General features: G+C 32.7%; 4 protein-coding genes across 4 annotated transcripts; 2 read left to right on the plus strand and 2 right to left on the minus strand.

Annotated features, from left to right (window-relative positions):
* Positions 1-5280: 5280 nt before the first annotated feature.
* On the minus strand, positions 5281-6512 carry LOC131845425 (uncharacterized). The gene is made up of 2 exons (XM_059194490.1): positions 6386-6512; positions 5281-6257 (listed from the first exon to the last, which is right to left on the minus strand). The coding sequence occupies exons 1-2, from the start codon at positions 6510-6512 to the stop codon at positions 5281-5283; spliced, it is 1104 nt and encodes a 367-aa protein (XP_059050473.1).
* Positions 6513-7294: 782 nt separating this feature from the next.
* On the plus strand, positions 7295-7867 carry LOC131845426 (mpv17-like protein 2). Its single transcript, XM_059194491.1, has one exon. It carries the CDS (start codon positions 7295-7297, stop codon positions 7865-7867), a length of 573 nt encoding a protein of 190 aa, XP_059050474.1.
* Positions 7868-9473: 1606 nt separating this feature from the next.
* LOC131845427 (putative nuclease HARBI1) lies at positions 9474-10996 on the plus strand. Its single transcript, XM_059194492.1, has 5 exons — positions 9474-9741; positions 9835-10103; positions 10270-10425; positions 10512-10668; positions 10744-10996. Exons 1-5 carry the CDS (start codon positions 9491-9493, stop codon positions 10994-10996), a joined length of 1086 nt encoding a protein of 361 aa, XP_059050475.1. The 5' UTR covers positions 9474-9490.
* Positions 10997-11896: 900 nt separating this feature from the next.
* LOC131845428 (myb/SANT-like DNA-binding domain-containing protein 4) lies at positions 11897-13493 on the minus strand. Its single transcript, XM_059194493.1, has 4 exons — positions 13400-13493; positions 12995-13252; positions 12500-12893; positions 11897-12093 (listed from the first exon to the last, which is right to left on the minus strand). Exons 1-4 carry the CDS (start codon positions 13412-13414, stop codon positions 11897-11899), a joined length of 864 nt encoding a protein of 287 aa, XP_059050476.1. The 5' UTR covers positions 13415-13493.
* Between the last annotated feature and the right edge of the window lie 12213 nt (positions 13494-25706).

Below are 25706 nucleotides of genomic sequence, written 5' to 3' on the forward strand. Positions count from 1 at the left end.
AAAGTATATTTACGTAACAAAAATATTAAATTATGTTTTGTTTATTTATGTCTTTGTTTTTCGTATTATTTGAAATGACTAGACTTATTAATGACGGGCTTTAACTACGCAGATTTTATATTGGGATTTATGAAAACATAAATCAAAGGCAAATACAGAAACACCATTTTTTTGAGAGACTCGCAGTCGTCTTTTATTTAGTAATATGTTTTCTCTTTTTATATACATAAATATATGGCAATTAAATAATAATGAGTTTTATATCCAAAAGTTTATTTATTACATACGGAATTAATACTCGCTTGTAAAATTATAAATTGAATTGAATAAATTGAATCATATTATATTCACTACCATTTCTGTCCCGCCATCTAGCGTTGAGTAGTATAATAATCTCTACACGTTCGGGCGTGTACGTTTCCTACTAAAGTTGCTTCTTACTAATGTTTAGACGAACACTGCTAGATGACGCTGTCTCATATGTCTGTTACTTTACTTGATGGTATACATTATGTACAATAGATGGCGCTTATAATAATATTTCAAATCTTGTTTTAAATGAACAATATTTTAAATGTCTTTTTATTGATTATGGTACTTAATTTTAAACTTTCTACGTATTAAATAACCATTTAATACAATAACGTTTTATATTGTATATGTAGGTACTTACGGTGTTATGTCGTTGGATATATTTACTATTAATATTATTACTATAAAAACTTAAGTCTAGGTCAGTCAGTTCATTGTGACAAATTTACCAGAAAGTTATCAAGATAGTTTCCAGGGAGACCTCGTGGAAATCAAACTGACATGGTAAATTGTTAGCAATTGTATCATTAATCCATATTACAAACTATTGGGATTTTATTTATGTAGAGGGCAAATAAGGAAACACCATTTTATTTGCAGTCGTCTTTTTATTATTATGATTTCTCTTTTTTATATACAATAATATATGTCAATATAACAAAGGAGTTTTATGTCCAACACAAACAATCTCCGTCCCCTGGGGTTTTCAATATTAAAAAACTAAAAGTGAATTTCAAAGTTTTCAGTTTATTATTACTTAATGAGTTTTTGCACTAATGAGTTGAACATACACGAAGTTATAGTAATAGAAATAGTAATGGGCTATATATTAGTAGATAGGATCAATCAATCAATCACTTTATTTTGTTGAATATACAGGGACAGCCAGTAAATTTAACATTTTTCTCTATATTCTGCCTATGCGTAGGCGTGCAAATTTAAATGTTATTTTATTACACATACATTATTTTATATTATATGATAATATCATAGATTTAATGTTATAATAATTTTTAGTTAGCAAAAATTCTCTCGTGGATGTTGTGGTTTAAAATCGATATAGGCAGGTATCTAGCAATAAATTACATTGCAGGCAAATGAAATTAGTCGACAGAATAAAATGACGAATAATATAATTTTAAGTACGTACATCTGTTATTCAAATTAAATAATAAACAAACATCAGTATTGGATTAATTATTCATTAATTGACAAATCGTGTGCTGACCGCACGCGCGTTGATTCCGCACAGTCATTGCGACTATCACAAAGACAATCTCCGAATCGAATCACCCGAGCCAAATAATCGAATAATAATCGAATAGTCCGATTGTTCTGAACGTTGACTCTGTGGGTGGTCAATCGATGGCTGGATGCGATTACTAAATGGGTAATTACATGTCATGTTTTATGATTCAATAGTTCAGATAGAAATATTAGATCTGTTAATTCTACGAATTCAGACTTGTCTTCAACCTTTCTGTACCTACGTATCTGGTGTCGCTATGTACCTATTCCTACATCACAATTATAATGAAGTCTGACTACTATAAGATCAAACGAACTTCTTGAAGTGAAGTTCGATCGATATTATATGAGTTGCTTCATTCGAAGATATTATTATTTACTATGTAGTCTCTTTAATCCTACATGGTAGCATCGCACAATTTAAAAAGTTTCTAATTTGACTATTGACCGCACAATAAAGTCGTTACGTATCACGTGACTGTTTTAAAAGTTTCCCCTTCCAAAGGCTACCTCGATAGCTAGTTTCGACTGCAGACCTCATTCTTTTTAGAGTACCTAATTCTGGCAAAACTTATAGGGATACAGTAATCTATTAGTCCATAAGGGGGGGTGGGAATTTTATATCTTCGAATGAAGCAACTCATATAATATCGATCGAACTTCACTTCAAGAAGTTCGTTTGATCTTATATTATATTACGTTGCTTCATTTCTCAGATATTATTATTTACTATGTAGATGTTGAGAGTTTAAGCACGAAGTTTTGCTAAATAATACACAATGTTCATCTTCAAACAAAATATAATTATATTTCAAAGAAAATATACATTATAAATAATTTTATATAATAATAAATCATACATTTAATTTTTATTCAATCATAAAATCTAAAATATATATATTTACGCCGTTCTCACAGGCAATATTGCATTCGCAAAATTGCTTACATGGCCTATAGGACGATTATAAAATTTTGCAAATGCTTGAGACTGGGGTGTCCAGCCGGCCGTCCTGCGTATCGTGTCCAAGACCTGCGGCTCGGGCCGCGGATGTGGCGGCGTGACGTGTGCTATGTGCACTGAACGTCGTTACGTCTACCCCACTCTCACGCATTATGTCCTTGATCCAGCGACTTATTGACTGCGCTGAAGCTGCTTTATGAGGTCGCTTGATTGTCAATATAAGGGAATCAACATTCTCGGGCCTAATCTGATTTGTAAGGAATAAATAATCATTTAAAGTTTGAGCGGGACATATACTACGACGGTCAACAAAATAAGGCAGTAATAGTATGGGTTGTTCTCTACCTGCAGCAGATGTTTTGATGATGTCTGGAATACGAATTTGTATTTGATTGTCCTCTATTTTAATATTACTGGTTTTAATTAGCGATAGTGTCTGTACACGATGCGCTGTACATAAAGCGAGTAAAATTACTAACTTTTTTGTAATTTTATTTAAAGTTAGGTCTCTGTTTGGATACCAATATGAAATATAATTGAATACAATTTGTGTATCCCAAGTAAAACTGTATTTTGGCAAACTGGGTCTTAGTTTATATACTCCCTTTAGTAGACGACTAATTTGCTCATTGGAGCCTAAGTTATTACCAATTAAAAGTGAAAGTGCAGAGCGATGACTATTTAAACTACCGTAACTAGCTCCTTTATGAAATTGTTCAATAAGAAATGATAATATTGATGGTACGGAACTTTCAAAAATGCAATTACCACTCTTAAGGCAATAATTCCACCATAATTTGAATGTAACATTATATTGTAGCTTGGTTTTATTAGATAAGGAAGACGTCATTATATTTATTGCCTCGGCAGGGACATTTCTCTTGGTAAACGCGAGCCGGAGAGCTTCGCTGCAGCCAGGGTAATCTTGTGACGTTGCGTATGATGTTCCCTGTGAAGAGGTAAAATGTCGTGAAATAAAAGTATCTCAGATATGACGAGACTTTTTAATAAGGGAAACCAAGGTTGAGAAGGCCAGTATGGAAATACTAATATACCTGTGGCTTTATCGTCAACGACCTTTTGTAAACATTTCAAAATTAATGAGAAAGGTGGAAATGCATAAAAATGGTAATTGCTCCATATGAGAGTGAAGGCGTCTATAGCCATAGCGTCCGGGTCTCGTTTCCATGAAACATAACGTTCACATTTGGCATTAGTGCGAGAAGCAAATAGATCTATATTTGGTTGACCAAAACTATGCACTAAATTGTTAAAAACCGAGATAGGTAATTCCCATTCAATATCTGGGTTATGTTTCCTGGATTCTTCATCGGCTTCAATATTTTCTTTAGTATTAATATAAGAAGCGAACAGCCATATACTCCGCCTCTCGCACCATTGCCAAATCGTTTTAGTTAATTCGTTCAAGTGTGGGAATTGAATTCCACCCATACGATTAATATAACTAATAGCTGTTGTGTTATCGATACGTAATAATATAGTACACTGATATTTATTATATGCAAAACATTTTAATCCCATAAATACTGCAAGTAATTCCAAATAATTTATATGAAATTTAGATTCACTACGTTTCCATCTACCATTAGCGCGTTTTCCTTCACAAAATACACCCCATCCGGTTCGTGATGCGTCTGTAAATATCTCCAAATGAAAATAATTATTTTTTAGAGGGGACGCGGTAGAAAATATATTTTGTTTCCACCATTCTAAATCGCCTATGATATCTTTCGTGAGTTTAATTTTCACATCATAATTGTTATATTTTTGAAGTGCCAAATACTTTAATCTTTCAAAAGATTTAGTATATAACCATCCATATTTAACTGCGGGACAAGCGGAAGTTAGAGTTCCAATAAATTGAGCAAATTGTCTAATAGTGCAGGATGGTAATCGTAAATATTTATTTACCATTTGTACTATATTATTTCGTTTTTCGATTGGTAAAGACATAGATAAATTTACCGTATCAAATACGAAGCCCAAAAACTTACATTTTTGTTGCGGTATTAAGTTACTTTTATCGAAATTTATTATAAAACCCAAACATTGAAGAAGTTTAAGAGTTTCGTTCACATTTTCAACACATTTTTCGTAAGTATCACCAATGCACAGACAATCATCAAGGTATATCACAGAAATAAAACCGCGAAGTCTCAAATACCCTACAACTTCCCGCATAATTTTTGTAAACGTTCTCGGCGCAACAGATAGACCATACGGCATACCCACAAATTCATACATATGCGTTATAGAATTTTTATCCACGAACTGAAACCGCAAGTATTTACGATGATCTTTCGCTATAGGTACAAGTAAATATGATTCTTTTAAATCAATGGAGGCTAAAAATGAATTTTTTGTAATTAAACGAGAAGCAGTTCTATAATCTTCCATTTTAAAATGGGTTTGTTTTAAAAATCTATTAAAAGATTTTAAGTTTAATATAAATCTTTTGTCGCCGTTTGGTTTTGGCGTCAAAAATGTTTTTGAAAGAAATTGGTTCTGGGAGTGGATACATGGTGTTATTGCACCTAGTTTTAATAATTTATTAATAGCTACTTGCATGTCATGCGTTTCGTTAGAGGAAAGGTGACGAGTAGGTCTTAAAACCTGTCTAACTGGTTTACAAAATGGTAAATATATTCCTTCATGGATCCACTTTAGAACAACAAGATTATTTGTAATCTTAACCCAGCAATTATAAAAATAGTGAAGTCTGCCTGCGTGTACCTGTATTAACGGCGTGTTGTGACACGTTGTCTCGTCAATGTCGTTCGTCTCGATGTTTGTGGAGCTGGAGCAGGTGCTGGAATTATGGACCTGCGTCCCGTTGTTGATGGAAGTCTCTGCCCTCCTCGCCCCCCCCTGTTCGACGGATAGCGAGAAGGGCTTTGCCAGTTTCCCGGAAATCGCGAGCGTATCGTTGATTGGCTATTGTGGCTAGTAGAGGCTTTCGGATGATCCCCATGCTTCTTAATTTGAAGACCTTGTCTTTCTATTGTTTTTGCAGCTTTAATTTTTTCCGACAGATTCTCTCCGAATAATGTTTCATCTCTTTCCTCCTTTTCTATAATATTGACAAAGGTCTTATCTAAACTACCACATAATAATTTCGTTCTTGTTTCTGTCTCGGTGAAGTGCAAATCGGATAAAATACGGCAACTATCTGATAATATTTTTATTGCTTTAACTTTATCATCTGATTTCAGTAAAACTGTCATGGCTTTATTAATTGCAGTAATGCCTAGGCCCAGCTGCTGTTGTTTTATTTCCAGTTTTTTGTCTCTACCCCGGTTAGATTCCGCAACTGCCGCTGAAATTTCTAGATTTAACATTGGTGCTCTTAATAATTTGCAGTTTTCGGGTATTAAATATTCTTTAGTTAAGGTATCCTTAATCTCTTTGGTCAGACCTTTGCGTAATATAGGCAGCCATCTTTGTGCTAAGTCTTGGTGAATTTTTTCCCCATATTTTGGTTTTTCAACACCAGGATCACCCAAGGCACTTAAAAATTCAGGGTCCAGCGTCTCTTCTTCCATCTGCTCTTGCTGCACTTGTGGGTCTTCATGTGGTATTATTTCGGATTGCTGCACTTGTGGTACCTGATGCTTAATACATTCAGGTTGTTGCACCTCCTGGACTACAGTTTGCAGTCGTAAATCGTCTTCATTTTGCCACGACGCCGTAGCTACAGAATCGTTCTGCTCGCCATCTGCAATAAAATTTCAGTATTATAAATTTCATCCTCCGTGCCGACATAGTAGTTAGCATCCGGGAAAAAATACAAGCCTTTGTGTTAGTACTACTAACATCCTGGCATGTGGCGTACTGATAACTTACCGTATATGAATTCTTCGTCGGAGGCTTCCGAGTAAGTCACCACGTGTATTCGATTTTTCGACTCTAATTTTTTAATTTTATTTTGGTAGTGTTCAATTTTTTCTTCAGCACTCCGTTTTTTCGGCATATCGCTCTGGAACGTGTGATTGCTACCACGCACGAAAAAAGAATGAGGTCTGCAGTCGAAACTAGCTATCGAGGTAGCCTTTGGAAGGGGAAACTTTTAAAACAGTCACGTGATACGTAACGACTTTATTGTGCTGTCAATAGTCAAATTAGAAACTTTTTAAATTGTGCGCTACAATAGTGATGTTCCACAATCGATCGACTTAGAAGTTTAGTCATGATTTTAGTCCTGCCAATAACAAAAAAAATATATAACAACAGTATTTTATGTAATATTTAATTACATGTTTTCAGTTTAATTTCCGTAAATTACATATTTATGTTAATATAAAGCCAATTTGATATTAATAAAAAAATTTAATGTATGTACAAATAAATAAATGAATGTAATCTAGACTAACTTTTAATTCTCGATTTAAAAATCTCGATTTTCCACATGACTATTTATTTGGGACCCTATTTTTTTAAAACTGTGCAACACTGGAAATGTCATTTTACTGATGGATGAATACAAGCTATATGTTTTATTATATTTGAATTAATAATTAAAAAGTTAATAAAACTATCTAATAATCTTCTTATTATAATCTGTGTTTATCTCACCTTTACCTGTGTGCCACAGTTAAAAATAATAATTATTAAAAAACTGTTCCATTTTCTCTATGGTAAAAAAATATAATGGTAAATTAAAGATAAAATGTCATGTCTTGAGGTTTGACATAAACTTGAGCTTATGCTTGTTGCAACAGCGCATTGAAATATCAAAGTTTGTGATATTGAAACATGACAATATTGACTAAAGTTCTCAGGTTACCTAATCAATATCCACTGCTGCGTGGTATGGTATCTTACGCCATAATCTGGCCAACATGCAGCATAGTACAGGAATACATAATCAATGGGACCACCATAGGTCACGCAGATTGGTCCAGAGCGGCTCGTTACAGTGTTTTTGGTACGTTTTTCATGGCACCTGTATTTTATGGTTGGATGAAATACACAAGTAGATTCTTCAGAAAGAAAAACTTGAAGACAGCGTTTACTAGAGCTGTTATAGAGCAAGTTTCATATTCCCCTTTAGCGATGGCTTATTTCTTCTTTGGAATGAGTGCACTTGAAATGAAGCCTCTAAATTCTTGTATAAATGAAGTGAGAGAGAAATTTTGGTCAACTTACAAGTTAGGGGTAATCTTCTGGCCGGCAGCGCAGACTATAAACTTCTATTTTGTATCGGAGAAGAATAGAATTGTGTTTGTAAGTGCAGCTAGTTTTGTTTGGACAGTATATTTGGCGCATGTGAAGGCTAAAGATCAGAGTGATATTGAACTGAAAGTTATGGATGCCAAGAAAATTTGACATTTTTATATGAGGTCGGTCTTTTGTGTCTTAATTAAGTGAGATATTTCTAATTTAAATTAATTTACTATAATACAAATTATAGTAAATTAATTTGAATCATACAAATTTTAATTAAATATTTTAATTAAAATTTGTTAAGTTTCATATGACTGCAGTGCCTGTGATTTTAGAAGACAATAGAACTTTATTAATGTTCAACTTATAATTTAAATTAATTATGGTCGAATTTCAACCACTTGTACCTGTTAATACTGTACCTATTAATAAATATGCGCTTAGTCAAGTAGCGGCTAACGTTTCAACATGTAGCTCCTTATTTAGCTAAGTATATATCATAACTTCTTTAGTTTAAACCGGAATTACCCAGGTGGTTTGTTTTTGTAAATCTGTTTACCCCCAAGATATCTTTAGGTGCAATTGTATACATCTATATAGTCATGAGAGATTATTCAATAGGTGGTAAAGTGAACACTCGAATAAACCTTTAAAGGCTATAATCGATTCTACGGCTTTCTATCCGATTTGAACTTGTATCCCTTCGACTAATGGTTTCATTCAGTATGAATTATTACAAAAAACCACTCCGACCGATTCAAGATTTTTTTATATCGAGCAAAAAAACTGGACAATGTTATTAGAATTAATAATGGGAATGGATTTTTATGAGGAAATATTTTTATTGACGTCATTAATCATGTTTTGTCAACGCCGAGGTTCAATGATTCAAATATTCGAGCTTCGAACTTGGACTTTTTTTGAGCTTCGAAACTTTTTTGTTTAGTAAATTATGAGCATATTGTTATTTATAAGTTATGTAACTATTTCATATGTTTATATCTACATTAACTCTATGGATAGTTAATAAATTTAACGATTTACTTATCAAAAAGGCACTTGCAATTTTAAGAGCATAAATAACACAGAACCGTTAGATGTGATATGTTTTTATTTTACTACTTTTAGAAAATACTAATTTAAAGAGAACTATTCAGTTCAGTTTTTTTGTCAATAATTTCCAATTGAATCTGTGTGTTTAGTACCACACCATGGTTCGGTAGTACGGTTATAAAATGGAATAAAATCTTTGATGTGCATAAGCTATATATCTATCGAATTATTGTTCTATAATTTGATTTTGAGTGTTCTAATGTTTTGTTGTTTTAAAACACTCCTATAATAAGTAATGCATTCTACGTCGTGACACACTGATAGCGATATAAATCTATCTAGAATCGAATTACTTTCTAATTTAACTTCAGAATGTATCATGAACATTATTTGTCACAGGAATTTAAGTGTTTAACGCCCGAAATTAATATTCAATCCTAATCCATTTTTAGCAATCTAAGATTGAAATTTCAATCTATTTTTGTAAAACGCGTGCCAATAATCTATCTATGGATTGACATTGCAATCTTTCAATGCAGTCTATCTTTAGGAGGACGGATCGCAATCCTTGGATTGACATTTGTATGAAAGTGACGTTTGTGGCGTATTAATAACCAATCTGTGCGTTTTGACGTTTCTATCGATCGAAGTAAACAATCTAAATTTGCTATCCTAGAAATACTTGGGATTGCTACTTGTGTGTACAGATTGAATTCATAGATTTTTACCAAAATGTCTTTTGAAATGTCGTCTAGTGATAGTGACAGTGATTTGGAACATTTAATTCAGTTATCCGACTGGGATACTAATTCTAGTGACGATGATAGTGACAGACAACGCGTTAGTTCACGGAAAATAAGAAGGGTTAATTACATGCAGACGCTAGATGATGCAGAGTTCACCTTCAGGTTTCGACTTACAAAACCTGCCTTCCAATTGTTATTGACTGAATTAATGCCCTTTGTTCGGGTAACCTCAAAAAAGTAAGTAAAATATATCAATACTATTGCCTCGTGCCGCTTTTAAAATAACATTAGTAAGATGTAACATATCCACAATCAACTATTTTTTTGCAGAAATTATGGCGTGTCTCCTCTACATCAACTTCTCTTGACACTCCGGTTTTATGCTCTCGGCACTATGTTAATTTCTGTGGCAGACTTTGTTGGAGTCTCAAAATCGACTGCTGGTAGAATCATGAGAGACATGTCAAGAGCCATAGCCCGATTGTATGACAAGTATATTTTTGTACATCAGGAAGGTGCAGAAAATTTTTATAGGATTGCTGGCTTTCCTCGTGTCCTGGGTGCAATTGACTGTACACACATTCGCATACAATCTCCATGTTTGTATTAAAAGATGTTTAATATGTTATTAACTGTTCCTTTGAGATACATGCTATTTCTTTTCTTTACATACTTTCACATACAATCTCCATCTTTGTATTAGAACATGTTTAATATGTTATTAATTTATTCCTTTGAGATAAATACTATTTATTTTCTTTTAAGGTCAAACAATAGGTGAAGAGTTCAGGAATCGTAAAGGTTACTTTTCTTTAAATGTTCAAGCTGTTTGTGATGCTGAACTGAGGTTGATGAATGTTGTAGCTCGTTGGCCAGGTTCCACTCATGATGCAACAATATTCAATAATTCTATACTGAGAGGTAACAGGTTTTTCTAAATTATACTATTTTTATAAAATTGATTTTGTTTTTGAGATCCTAATAATAATTATTATCAATCTTTATAGCTCAATGTGATGCTGGTGATTTTGGAAACAGATGGTTGCTTGGTGACAGTGCTTATCCAAACAGATCATATTTGTTGACTCCACTATTAAACCCAGTTACAGAAGCAGAGATTCGTTACAATGAATCACATATTAAAACTAGGAATACTATTGAACGGTAATGAACTAACCAGTAACATATTTTATATACATTGGTAGAAATATGGCTTTTAATTAAAATATTTTATTACAGCACATTTGGAGTTTGGAAACGCCGCTTCCCAGTGGTAGCACTGACATTAAGAGTGTCAATATCAAATGTGCACGCTATAATAGTAGCTACAGCAGTTTTGCACAACATGTGTAGAAACCTGAACCTACAAGAAATCCCACCAGAAGTTGAGCTGCCACCTGCTGACAATATAGAAAACAGTGGTGCACAAAACATGATTATGCTAGACATGCAACATCGAACAGATCTTATAAATAATTATTTTACAATTTAAGAGAACAGATGAAGACTAGTAATTAGAATATTGTAATAATTTTATTAAGTAAGTTACTGTTAATATATATGTGTAATTTTTTTTTTTTGATTAGCAACACCAACGACAGTTGTCATTTTCAGCTGGCCGTAATAAATAAATAATTTTTAATAGTCTATCGCACGAATATTATATTTTCAACATCGTTATTAGTGATATAATAGTGCAATAAGTGTTGATTATTGTTTGTGTACAATTTGGTAGTGTATTATTTGCAAAAATCGACATCAAAATAGTGTACCGGCCATAGAATTAGTGCTAATTGGTGGTTTGTATTCACACACTTAAACTTAAAAATGTAAAGTAATAATAAAATTATTTAAAAGAGCAACACGCAAGTTTCTTGCTCGTTCTTCTTGTGATGAGACAGCTTTCCGAACGAGCGGTAGATTAAAAAATGTAATGACTATTCAAAAGTGCTTCAATGTAAGTTTATCTGAATAAAATTTTCTAATGATTTTCTATTCTATTCTTTTTCTATTCTACTGTTGAGATTTGATTAATATCATAATAGTATTTATATATAAGGACAAATTTAAAATAGCTGTGCTATATTGTAAAAAATATTTAATATTATGCCTTTTCTACCAACCTTTATGATGTACAGAAATAACAGAAAAAACAATAGTTTGGGAAACATGTAATGTTATAGAAAATAAAAAGAAAGTGTAATTTAAAAACTATTTTTATTAAAAACCTATACTTAAAATCACTACAAGCAATTAAATTAGCCAGTTAAACCTATATCTTACAAAGTTCCTAATTATTTAAAAAGAGTACATTAATTACAATAAAAATTAAAAAGATATTGTGAAATTAATTAATTACAACTAATGATTAAGTCTAACTAATGTTTAAGTCCTATTTCTTTAAATTAGCAATTTCTAATTTTAATTTTTCATTTTCTAATTTGTAATATTCAGTTTCTAATCTGTTATTTTCTAATTCTGGTTTTACTTTTTCATATTCTAATTTTAATTTTTCATATTCTAATTTTAATTTTTCATATTCTAATTTTAATTTTTCATTTGCTATTGTACTATTGGTTAATTTCTCCTCTATCAACTTTTTTTTTTAACTGTGAAGTATTCTGCAATTGCCGTATTTCTTGCAGATCTATTGCTATCTCCTTGTATTTGCCTTTTCCCTGAAAATACACAAAATAATTAATGAATAATATTAATGATTATTTTCTCTAGTACATTCCATAAAGAACTTTATATTCATAAAACCCACCACCTATAATAATATCAAAAGACAGCATTATTACTATATTAATTGTATTTGTTCCATAACATTAAAGTTAAACAATACCACAGTGCAAAACATAAAATATAGTATAGGGGATTGTATTATTGTGTACACAATTTGTAATCATATGAAATGCAAACAGATCCTGTTATCAATGGAAAGCCTGCCATGTTGCCAAAGGACTGAATACTATAAGATACGATTATATAGAATTATTTAAAATAAAAAAATCATTACCAGCCCTTCTAGGAGTCTGAAAAGAATTAAATGTAAATGGCTTTGGTCTCTCTGGAGTTGGCAGCATGACCGGGGCACCAGAGACAGCTATATCCTCAGACAAGGATACAACTGTAACTATTTCATCAGGCAAGATCAACATATCCCGACCCTCACTATCGCTAGCACCAACAATACCATCACCAACACCACCACTAACACCATCACCAACACCACCACCAACTCCATCACCAACACAGATACCATCACCAATATCTTCCTTGTCGCCTCCAAAGGGTACTGTGAACCCGCTAACTGTACTCCCCAGGACACTAGCGACACGGTCCAATATATCATCTGGGGGTATGTAATCAGGAGCACCTCCACCAGTCTGCAAAATAAAATTTATGTAAACAAAAACACCACTACAATGTATGTAAAAAGTTATATGTATGTGAAATATTTATTTATATTAGAAAACATAGTATGTACCTGTATGTTGTTCATTCTTATTTTCGTTGCTCGTTTACGGGAGTTTTTTTTAAGGTTTTCCCATTTCAACCTAAGCTGCTGAGGCGTTCTGCGACAAGTTGTAGCCGTTGCGTTGAATTGTTCCGTTATTTTGGTCCACTCCTCTATTTTTAATTTGTTGTTGGTGGTGTTGGTACATTTAGTAGTTATAATGCGACTATTTTCAATAAGTTGCAGCAAAGCCTTAGTTTCATCTTTAGATAATGGTTTGCCCTTCGCCTATAATTGTTAAATTCATGTTAGTTTGTTTTTACAAAATTAGCGGGAAATTGTAAGCGTCATTAAAAAAACTCACGCTACGCAGCATTACATGTGCGCACGCATCAATTTAGTTACAATACGTAAAATAAAAACGATTTGACTTACCATTACTGTATCCATGTTAATTTAATTCAGAAAATCAAAAATAATAACAATTAAATATTGAGAGTCGGTACTGTAACAGACTGTAACTGGAAATAGTTTGCACTGCTGTCAAATATCAATCGTAGTCAAAGTATAAATCACGATACGTTTCACACGAACCAATAAATGATTAAACACAAAAATGGTGAATTGAAATTTTGTAATTAACATAACAAATAATAAACACAGTATTTTATTATATGTAATATATTAACATTACATTGTATATTAATATCAAATTATATACTTCGAAATTCTAAATACAGAAATGTGAGTAGCGGCATACATTTTGCGTAACACAGAACGGCGGGAGGGAACGGTCGATCCAAGGATCGATGCCTATCGAGTGTCAAAAAAAATAGAGTTGTCATTTTGGGACGCAGATTGGAGATCGATCTGGAGATAGGGATCAATCTAAGATTGGTAGCGATCTTGGATTGTGGATACGTTATTAATTTCGGGCGTTAGCGACCGACTTTGTGATCTCTTTCTTCAGCTTATTCACTTTTTATATATTTTTTATTTTGGTACAATTATTTATGAGTTTGTGATAGTCATTGTTTTTGTTGGTTCGTTACTGAAATTGTCCGTATGTGTAGTTTCAGTAAGACTGCGTGTGTTTAATTTGATCGATCCGTTACAATATGCATGAAAATTTATTAAAGTAAAATTGCAATGTTACGTGATTTTTTTAAGAATAATAAACAGTGCATCAGACTGCAGGCACTAAAGTTGACGGGATACTAGTGAGGGATAATAGGATAAGTATGAAATTAGATCAGCGTATAGTGGGGAATACACCAGAAATAAACCAAGATGTTGTATTGCTAGCAATGAGTCTATTACTTCTCGTTACTTACAATCTCTCCCTTGAAGTAACTAATTATAGTTACATAGATGTTGCATGATAAAAGAGAAATAGTGAGCTCAAATATTTTGGGCAATTAGTGACCAGTGATTGAGATGAAGCAATGACGATAATGATGAAAAGTTATTGTAACATTATGAATGTGTAAAAATAACACGTCAAATACTTACATCAGACTCCATAATCCAGGTAACAATAGTTCCTGCATTAAAAAGGCTCTAAATGCAGGAACTACAACGACACGAACGACAAATTACATTGTAAGTAGGTATCGCTAGCAAGTAATTACATACTGAATTAAATAATGTACAAATTGAAGTTACGCTTCAGAAATAAGCAACATCGTAGAACATAATAGGAAAAATATTTTTATAAAAAAGTTTGACTTCCCTTTTCCATTCCCTTCCCTGATTGCAGTTAACTCATCTACGGTATTGAATCACCTTAAACGGTTCTCTTAACCATAAATAAGACTATTGACAAAATGGCGCTAAATTGAATATCGCAACCAATTAAAGACACTAGGCTCGATATATAATTAATTAAAATTGTAAAATCATTCGCATGCAAATGAATCGACTGATTCATTGCTACTCTCATACGCGTTATCCGAGCCAGATAACATTTATTGAGTCCAATGTATAGCAAATAACAAACATCCGGTCTCATTCTGTCTCAATTCAACAGAGCTTGCATTAAAATTCGCTTGAGAAACACAACGATTAATTAGCTTGATAACTGCGTTGTACCGACGGCTACCGTCCCCTGGTTTTGGGTACAAAAGAGCCGAAACGGGTCCTTTTCACTTAACGATCTCGCGTCTTACGAGGCTACCTAAAAAATAAATGAAAAAAAAACAACTTTGTACCTGACCCTTGCTGAGATATTTGCTGAGATGTTTTTACCGCAAGAGTGTTGTGATATTTTCCATCTGATTTAAATGCGTAGATTTAATCAATATGAAGAAGAATATTGATATATAATAATTATACTTATAATAGTTACCAGGTATTGCTAGGCGTGTGTAGAAGCGTCGATCACCGTTTGTTTCTTTTAACTAATTTAACGTAGTAACCTCATCAGAATATTATCTTCTCTGTGCCCGTCAGGTACCTGACGAGGTTTAAATACCTTTCTTTTATAAAAATTTTGAAATTCAGGGTTTTCGTACTCTGAATTTCAATGCATGATGGATGTTAGAAGTAATTAAATTAGCTGTCAGTTTATTAATTATAACATTGTTATAAACTATATAAATACATAAGATAAACGCGACTAAAATTCTACTATTGGCGGTATTATCAACTCTACGTTCATCTACTAGTGAACTATTTCACGCTACTTCATAGAGGTCTATATTTTGTTAGAGATAAAACTGACCAAAATCACATGACATAAAGTGACTTTTTTCGGATTACTACTTCAAATGCCTCACAAAGTCCCTTTCTTCACCTGCCGTGCAACATTATTTATTGTTATTCGATGAAAAAAAAAAAGATCGGCAAAGGTACGGGTTACACTGTAATTGATTTAATTTCTGAAGTTACATAATTACTGTGAAATATGGTTGTCGACGGCAGTTTTTTTTCGCTTATCTCAACGAGATATCTATGGTTGTTCGTTGACAGTTTAAACTTTTTGTGAAATTAAAAAAATATGATCCCTTTTATGGCAGGCCAGTTTATGACTTTTTATAATTTTGTGAAAACAATATTGTTGAACAGATTCATTAGTAATAATAATACTAATGATGGACACACACACAGTGCCAGCTACTCCTAAGCTAAGCAGAGCTTGTGTGATGAGTACTAGACGACTGATATAAATACTTCAATTTGTTTTTGTAAATACATGCATACATAGTATACATAGAAAAATCCCAGACCAATACAAACTATCATATTCATGAATACAAATGTTTGTATTCTTATTGTATTATATTGGTCTGGGTGTTTTGTATACATATTATTATTATTAAAATATTTAAGTATTTATATCAATTGTCTAGTTTCCATAACACAAGTTCTGCTTACCTTGGGACTCGATGATGTATGAATTGTCCAGGAGGTATCATTATTATTATTATATATGGCTATAGTAGGACCAGTCAAGAAACTGGTCAGTGATTGATCATTTCAATTCACTTGATTCACATACGACTGATGGACACGCAGTCTGCCTGTGCGAATCGTACCTATATATAAATTAATGTAACTAAATGATGACGAAACAATAATACAGGCAATTACGAAATCCTTTAACGGCAAAGACGTGCTAAAAATATACTTACCTACATTTTTATGTTTATAGTAATTAAAGATTAGTTACTTGTAATTAAGTTGTATTTCTTCCTTTAATGTGAATGTAAGTTGATTGACACCATTGGTATTTTTACGAGATTCTCAACTTTAAAAGAGTTTTATAAACAAATAATACTTAACGTGTCCACATATATTTAGTATCTATACATATAATATTATCTTCATTACCGGACAGTAAATAAACACCGTCATACTGCGGCCAGTCCCTTTAATCAGGTACAAAATCCCAAATTTAGCAACAATTAAAATTAGTAACGCTAAAACTGGATTTTAAACGATGCAATCATTTCGATAGCATCGCCTTTTACATTAATTTGGAGGGAACCGCAATGAAATAATCATAATCGATTTGAAATATATTTAAAAATCTCGACTTGACTCGTTTTGAGGCGATTACGGAAATGTGAGATTTCTGACGATTTCAAACAATTAAAAAAATGTGCTCAGAATAAGTGTTGGTTGCTAAGTGTTTTTGTTTTATTTACGTTAACTTTATCAATCTTATATTATAAAAAAATTCATGGCACAAAGTTAGTTACAATACTCCGCCGAAACAGCTTGACCGATTTTTATGAAATTTTATATACATATGCAGTAGGTCTGAGAATCGGCTACTATCTATTTTTTATACTCCTCAGTGATAAAGGTTGTCCACCCTTAATATTTTTTTTTTTAATTTCTCTAGTCTCTGGTTTAGATAGTCTTATATAAATGTCACAGTTTTCGTCTGTCTACCGGCAGGATAGTATTTCTGTATAAATACATATGGTTAAAATACCACATCACAAATAGGTACTGTACCTACTATCAATGCGAATCTGAGGGCAGTAGCTAGATTTAATAGGACATAATATTTTATGATCCAATTTAAATCAATACTATTATTAGACATGTTCCACGAAGTTCTTCCAAAGTCATAAAAAATACTACCTAGCTCCTAACTCTTGATTCCGGAAACATAATAGAAGCTATGCTAATTAAAATGTTATTCGGTAAAACTAGACAATTTTATTTTATATCTCAGGTGGGCGGAACCTCATAGCAGGGACCCATTTGATGAAGATACCTGACAAATTCATTGTTTCAGAACAAAAAATAGACAAAAACTAATAATTCAATATTGAACTCTATGGACGTAGACCATAAAGTTGCATATAACAAATTTATGAAACCCAAACAAAATTAGTGAATTTAATAAGTCATAATTTTTGTTGGCCCTTCGTTTTGGGTTTGACGTAGGATATAATTAAAAATAAAAATTATTGTGATTGGTTTTGGCAAATTGCAAATTGGTCCTTTTAAAAACGTCGAAAATGATGTTCGGTGTGCTTTTTTGGTAAAACTTTTGTATTTAAATTGAGAATTGGGGCATTGAGGCGGACATTAAGAACGAATGAAATTAAAGAAGCGGCTATAATCAAGTAAGCATGATTGCTACAAATAACTATATTAAAATTTTCGATGCAAAAATGTTTTCGACCGACTCTAGACAAAGCAGTTAGTTCAATTTAAGTGATTTTTTTAATGTATTTTGTATGTTATATTTTATTTTCGTCGATATGGATACCGATACCGATTCTCGTGATTCAAGTAGTTGGTACTATTCACAGGACTCATTGTTATACAAGTACAATGAGATACACTGGCAGTTTAATATATTCTTTAATTTCATCAATAAGTGATACAAGGAAATTAATGATATCAAAATAGAATTGTACATAGTTTTTTAAGTTATTACCTAAACACGTTACAAATATACAAAATGAATATTTATAAATCAAAATCGTCAATTGTAATCATGACCACGGGAACTTGGCTAACTGTCCTTTTTGTACAAATACGTAAAAAAGAATATCTATATACGAATGAATCAAAGAAGAAACCCATCTTGAGTTCCATTTCTAGAATATTGTCACATTGTCACTTGTCACGCTTGTCAGTTGTCACGGGTTGTCACTGTCCGCGCCGCTAACCTCGTATTTCACACTTCAGTGTTGTCATAAACTGTGTTATAGTCGAATTGTTTTGTTTTAGTGACAACGTGTTATTTATTAGTCATAATAACGAGTTTTAAACGACACAGACGTACAGCTTTTACGATATTGTGTTGGTTTTGATCTTGTGGTGTTTGTTATTGTATATTTTTTATAATGACCGACGTAAACGCTTTGACATTACAATGTTAAGAGACATTTGAATACATTTGTTGAATGTCAGAACGTTCCTGTGTTGAAACTACTAACCAGTAGTTATTTTTTTATTTTAATATATATCTATGAATATTATAAATTGAAAAGTGTATCTATATCTATTTGTTATTTATCCATCTTTAAATAGCTTTGATTAATAAAATTTGGCGTGAAGTATGTATCACGATGATGTATATATATATATATCTTTTATCTAAAACAATAGCAGACAAAGTCACCGAAATTTGATAATCCATTCATTCAAAATTTAATCAAGACTTTAGAGAATAAATAGATAATATTGAACACGAAATATGGAATAACTTAAAAATACAGAATGAGTAGATCAATAGATGCGAGTTTTGTCATTGCCCTATACTAAGGTTGTAGAAGATCGCTACTTAGCGATAAAACCCCACTATTACCTTTGTCTTGGGTTTTTATCATTTCCTACATATTAATTTATGTAACTGAATTTTCTGTGACAGGAACAGTGAAGAGTTTTCATTTCAGAATCCGGGCCTTATCAACGCAAACATATCACGGCGCCGTTACGTTCAACAGTGAACTTTAAATGGTCTTTAAATGAGAACAACGGTAATTTAGAATTTTAACAAGTGTAATCTAAAGTATTAGGACGTCGTAACATTGCATGTTAAATGGATTTGATAAGTTCTAATAGTGTACCAATTTTATTCGAGATGTGTACACTGGCGTGCAGCAGGCCGGGCTTTTCTCCCGATGTCTCAATCTATCCCGGGTAAATTATTCTGAAGCCATTAAGTGTAGCGGCTAAAAGCCACTAATCGTTCGGTTTCCGCTACCGCTCTGCATAGACACCAGCGGTAATTATCACTTAAACACGCGGCGGTTTTTTTATTCATCTCGTCGCTTTTTTATACGATTTATTTTGTTTTTTTTTAGAGACGTGGGTGAGTGGTTTACGGTTGGTTTATATGGATACAGTAATCGAGGTAGCACACGAAGTCTACTTCAAAATATTATTTTATACTAGTTGCGTCCCGTGGTGTTTTGTATGTGTGAATAAGTAGCTTATGTGTTAATCTAGACTCCCATCTAATTTGACTAAAGCTCCTCTATTAATTGTTGCGTGAATCCATACATATAATATTTGATATTCTGAGATGATAATAAACCATCTCAGAATATACATCCAAAACAAAACGGTACATAAATTTCTACACGTTGTACAATACACCACTTCATCATATAAGCTTGTTTGTCATTTGAATTGTAGACGTCTCTAGAATACTTTGTAGGCTTCTCCCTTACCCTACTACGTTGATTTAATATCGACATAAATGCGATATTCATAATATATATTTCTATATATTCATTGTATATAGTTTTATATACCTACACCTCATAGGGAAGGTTAGACGTGATTATTAGTAATGTGATCACATTGTTAAATATGTATGTTTCTCTACTATGGCTTAACTGATTTTATTTCATGCTCATTCTATCATCTTTACCTAGTGCCTAGCCAGTGCATTAGTGGTATCCACCACACCATGCTCATTCTTTAGAAAGATCCACCCCATGTACATTCAATGCATATTTATTTTATATAAAATTATTATTTTCAATTTTTCACATCGCCATATAAACCAAATTTTGTAAGTCTATTAAGAAGCGCTAACAGCGTTAGTAAAACATCTTAAAAATACTCTTCCGTTTTGACAAAAACGATTTGAGAGTGGCGCCCGTTACATCCCTCTCGATTTACCTACAGCCGACAAAATGTATATTTAGACTTATAATAATCCTAGCTGTGCCTGCGGATTCACCCGCGTTAAATTTAAATATAAAATATAGCCTATGTGTTATTCTGATGCATAAGCTATATTACTGTAAAGTTTCATCCAAATCCGTTTAGTAGTTTTTGCGTGAAAGAGTAACAAACATCCATAATTACGAGTACATACTATCGCGTTTTTAATAGGTATTATTAAGATAGTTGACAATTATAGTATTTTTTAAGAAGGCTGATGTAATCACTACATATAACAAAGTCGCTGTCGCTGTCTATCCGTACCTATATATGCTTAAATTTTTAAAACTACGCAACGGATTTGAACCGGTTTTTTTAAATAGATAGAGTGATTTAAGAGGAAGGTTTATATATATAATACATGTATATCCGTGCGAAGCCGGGGTGAGTAGCTAGTATTACATAAGAAGAAATAACTTGATATTTTGTTCGTTAAAGAGATAAATAAATAATTGAAAATTATCACCGATTCTTCAGAAATATCAATCCATGTTAATGCATGACTTATGTTATCGTATCATGACTGAACAGATCTCAATGAATTTTAACTTTAAAATAGTTACACGAAGGTAGGGTCATTAATGTTACCTATATCTAAAAAGAACTCAGATGAAGTCACAGAACAGATATAACACTGACCAATTTTCATACCAGAGTCTTAGGCCAAGAGTTTATTGAACTTTGATGTATGACAGGTTTTAATATTGTGTCGACTCGTTTTCAGACAATTGATATGTGCATAGCTTTTATTAGGTATCTTATTAAGCAAGATTGGAACTTACGACTATTCCCGACTTATCAGGCTATTAAACTACTAAGTCACCTGATAGCTCACTTCATATATAAGAACATATATACATATTATTGATATAATTTGAAAGAGGTGTATAAGCTTAATCCCATAAGCGGTAGATATAATTGGCGAACACATATAATTAGTGATGTCCTCTAATTGAACATAACAGTTACACAAAGTAGGCCCGCCAACGAGACGGTACCAGTATCATGAGTATTCACAGAGCAGTTAATACCGCTGATGTCTCATTTCAGTTGTAAATATCTATAAAAATCTCCTTGTTGGCGCCATATTACCTTGCTTTGATATCGACATCAATACGATGTTCATAATATAGCACCTAATATAATCCTTAAATCCATAAGCGGTAGATATAATTCGCGAACACATATAATTAGTGATATCCTCTAATTCAACATAACAGTTACACAAAGTAGGACCGCTAACGAGGCGGTAGCGGTATCGCGAGTATTCAGCGGGCAGTTAATACCGCTGATGTCTCAATACCTCCCAGCGCGCGAGCCTATTATTTCAGTCCCACACGATGTGGGTTATACGCTAACGAAATATGGAGGTAGTTTTCATACATTTTTTATTGTTACCTATACAATCAGTGGTTTAGACGTCAAAATAGACACAATTTTTTTAAATTCTTTTCATTCATTCATCCGTTTAGACGTGAAGAATTCATAATAGGTACTATATAGTTGTAGTTTTGTTGTTATTAATGAACAATTTACAATAAGGAATCTAAATTTGTTCTCTAGTGTGTAAATTAAAGTTAAAGTTAGTAGTTATTACACGTAACCTTATTTTGGATTATATTGAATCTTAGCCGCAAATAAAAATGACAGTTATTATTTTAATACGTATTTTTGATTGACGGGCAGTGACGGGCACTAATTGATCCATTGCTGGCATCGCTACATTAACCAGGTTAACCTCCCTGCGGTCTCTTCTAGAGATCATCGTGATTGAAAAGATACTGGTTATTCCAAATTTAATATCTATTAATTACATATTTACGAATCAAACTTTAGATACTAAAAGAGTTTGAATTGATTTTTTTTAATGGAATATAAAAAAGGGGGCTGTCTGATGGAAACTGATAACCATTGCCTGTATATATGAGCAGCATCATCAAAACTATAATGACGATACCACAAGCATTATGAATACTTTGGTACGCCCAAAAGGGGCTAAGTTGTCTTGCAAAGGTTACATTTAACTGTCATTAAATTCTTAATGACATAAAAATACTTAATTCATTAAGTATTTTTATACATGGTTTTAGGTATATCATAGTTCTATGATAATATTTTTAATTGAAAGACTTCTTGTATATTTTTGTAATGTTTGTCGTGATTTATATAATCTTCATTTTATACATGATATATAGAAAATATATGATGAAGCCTATTCCATAATCTTTTCCTCTCCTATTTAGGTTCTATAAAAGCGTGGTGCACCTACAATGCAGTTTATGTGTTGCTCTTCATGCATACATTGATCTATAACAGAACGATACATGATTCATTATGCGTTGTTCGAAATACAACTATATTATCAACACGCTGTGATCAATTTTCCTTGACTCTGAAAATTTTTCTTCAATTTATATCGAGAATCGACTTTGATTACAAACAATTGAAAAATGAATTGTATGTTGGTGTGGTACGGTGTACATCTGTTTCTAACCTAAAAGGTACTTAAATCAATTTGAAAATGGAACAGCCTTTTTCAGATTTTAAATTGATTCTACACTAAATGTCCAAAGTTACGCGTGCTATTAATTTTAAGTTAAACTTTTTTGCTATAGCTTTACGTTTCAATTTTCAATAGCCTGTGTCAAGGTATAGGACTTATTACAACAAGTTCGGAAGTTAGCTAGTGTGAGGTAACGTGAATCGCGAGAAAGTAGCTCTATTTGCTACCGTATCGCGCGCCATGGCAGTGCAGGGATTGTAAACTGTTGGTAATTTTAAAGTTTATATTGATATTTTAGAATTCTTCACTTTTATCAGACTGCGTATTAGATAGACACAATACAAATGAATGTTCAATACAAACGATTAAAAAATAAAAGAAAAATGTGCATTATAAAAATAATACAGTAAAATACTTAATAGACGTACAATACCTACCTACCTACCTACCTATACTAATATTATAAATACCAAAGTAAGGCTGTTTGCCACCTTTTCACTACTAAAAACCTGAAGGTATTTTAATATATTCGTTATGCTATTTTTTCACTGATGATTCAGTAAAAAAATAGCATAAAGAATATATTAACACTTAATACAGTTTATACGTTTAACTTTTTTAGATCAATCGAAACAAAATATTTAGATGTTAGGTTAGGTATAGTAACATTATAATTTACACCTAGTGTAGGTGTAATAAAAATGTTCACGACCTCATCGTTTTCCGCCGCTCCGCATCCGTCCAATCAGTGGCATTATATGTTAATAGCCTATTAGAATATATGTTGCAGTTCTTCGCGCCGCCGCTCGCGCCATCCTATCTCAAACGCACTGTAATTCGATTCCAACAGAAGTTGACCCATTCTTCCCATTGTTGCCAATACTCAACAGAGTTTATCATTCCTTGGATGTTTACTTGAGTGTATCATATACATTTTGCAACTCTATTATACCATAATAAACCTTAATGAATGGAAATAGAATACACAGCAGCATAAACACAATATTGCCAATGTTTCGCACGGTGGCTTGTTAAGAGAAGTGTTCATTGTTCTTGTTGTGATCTCTTATTGTATTTAACATTCGCTAGTGCTTTGTTACCCACTGAGTCGTGTTCTCTGATTCAAAATTCGAATACAAATTCAAACGGAGACCCTGAAGCCTATTAAAGTTTTAAAAATAAAAAAGTCGGGCTCAATTCCTAAAAACATCTCATAAGGCGTGCCGTGCGCGGTGTCTTTGCTCCGTCGCATGATAAGATCGCCTTTATAATGTTTCAATTAACCAGTAGCGCAGTATTTATTGGGGACAGTGCGGTCGGCGTCGATTCATTACCTGCTCTATAGGAATTAACAAAAAACCCAAAGGACACCGACGACGGAATGCTATACGACCGCGACACCCTCGCTGAGATGGTAATGAGGACTTGTCTGTTTATAATTGTTATGGGAATGGATTGACTAAGACAATTCATTTGCACCGCGCATTGTATCAATAATATATATATATATATATATATATATATATATATATATATAAATATCCCCTTGGGCACTTTGTGGCTCAGACGTGCCGTATAGGTAGTTTTTTGTTGATCCGTTTTGAGCCACAACTGTCACGACGAGTAATAATAATAATTACGCGATTTATACACGATTTTATACAAATCCACCTTTTTGGCATACGAGCAGTTCTTGATCCAATTCAAACGGGCCAATCAGGGTGCAGCATTTGCCAAGGGCTTCCTCATTGGCACGTTTGGGCTACTACATTATGGCTACAGTAACTTAATAATGTCTAGCTAGTATTTCAAGAATAATAGTCTATCTAATCTAAATATTCATAGAAATCAGTCTGGAGTAACGTGACTCCAGATCAAACCTCAATACTTATTATTTTTTTGGACGGGAATCTTTTCTTTTGTAACAACGTTACTAAGCGAATAAAGAGAAGACGCAACGGCGGATCCAGGGGGGAGCGTCATGGAGGTCATGGGAGTCATGGGGGCGTCATGACTCTCCCCCCTTAGCCCAGGACTTAGGTAGACCACTAATTGAACTAAAAAATAATGAAACAGCAAATTTTTTTGCACGATCGGAGTGTTGGTGCAGTAGTATTAATTATAATTAAACATTGTTACTTAAAACATATCAGTTAAAGTACTATAACACTAAAAGCAAAATAGGTATTTTCAAAATACTTTTTCAAAATAAATTACCCTTTGAGTTTTTGTCCAAACCTCAGATATTTTATTTATTTTAGGTATATCAATCATTACATAGTATAGTATAGTATAGTATAAAACAAAGTCGCTGTCGCATCTAACAAGTACATAAATAAAGAAAGAAGACTTTTTGGCTCTGAATATATTTCAAAAATCAATTACTTGTGTTAATCAATTTACATACTCGTTCTTATTTCATAGTATAGTGTTTTGATCCGAATATATACAGATACCGTAACGGTCTATTAATTATGAATTTATTATACCTAACCTAGATATTTTATTTTGACGAAACTCCGTGTAGTAGTAGTATCCGATAAAGGTATGCGAACCCTAAGTATTATTTCAAAATGACCAGTAATTTCGAAG

The sequence above is a fragment of the Achroia grisella genome, unplaced genomic scaffold, assembly GCF_030625045.1.
Source record: "Achroia grisella isolate CSIRO2021 unplaced genomic scaffold, CSIRO_AGI_Agris_v1 utg474, whole genome shotgun sequence".
Classification (NCBI taxonomy): Eukaryota; Metazoa; Arthropoda; class Insecta; order Lepidoptera; family Pyralidae; genus Achroia; species Achroia grisella.

What these genes read in the sequence shown, in the direction of transcription:
- LOC131845425 (XM_059194490.1), bottom strand. Translation starts at nt 6,512, where the DNA reads ATGCCGAAAAAACGGAGTGCTGAAGAAAAAATTGAACACTACCAAAAT. An exon ending in CGACGAAGAATTCATATACG is followed by an intron (nt 6,258 to 6,385) that starts GTAAGTTATCAG and finishes ATTTTATTGCAG; the next exon opens with ATGGCGAGCAGAACGATTCT.
- LOC131845426 (XM_059194491.1), top strand. Translation starts at nt 7,295, where the DNA reads ATGACAATATTGACTAAAGTTCTCAGGTTACCTAATCAATATCCACTG.
- LOC131845427 (XM_059194492.1), top strand. Translation starts at nt 9,491, where the DNA reads ATGTCTTTTGAAATGTCGTCTAGTGATAGTGACAGTGATTTGGAACAT. An exon ending in GTTCGGGTAACCTCAAAAAA is followed by an intron (nt 9,742 to 9,834) that starts GTAAGTAAAATA and finishes ATTTTTTTGCAG; the next exon opens with AAATTATGGCGTGTCTCCTC. An exon ending in CAATAATTCTATACTGAGAG is followed by an intron (nt 10,426 to 10,511) that starts GTAACAGGTTTT and finishes CAATCTTTATAG; the next exon opens with CTCAATGTGATGCTGGTGAT.
- LOC131845428 (XM_059194493.1), bottom strand. An exon ending in TAAGAATGAACAACATACAG is followed by an intron (nt 12,894 to 12,994) that starts GTACATACTATG and finishes TTTATTTTGCAG; the next exon opens with ACTGGTGGAGGTGCTCCTGA. An exon ending in TGATTTTTTTATTTTAAATA is followed by an intron (nt 12,094 to 12,499) that starts ATTCTATATAAT and finishes AAAAGTTGATAG; the next exon opens with AGGAGAAATTAACCAATAGT.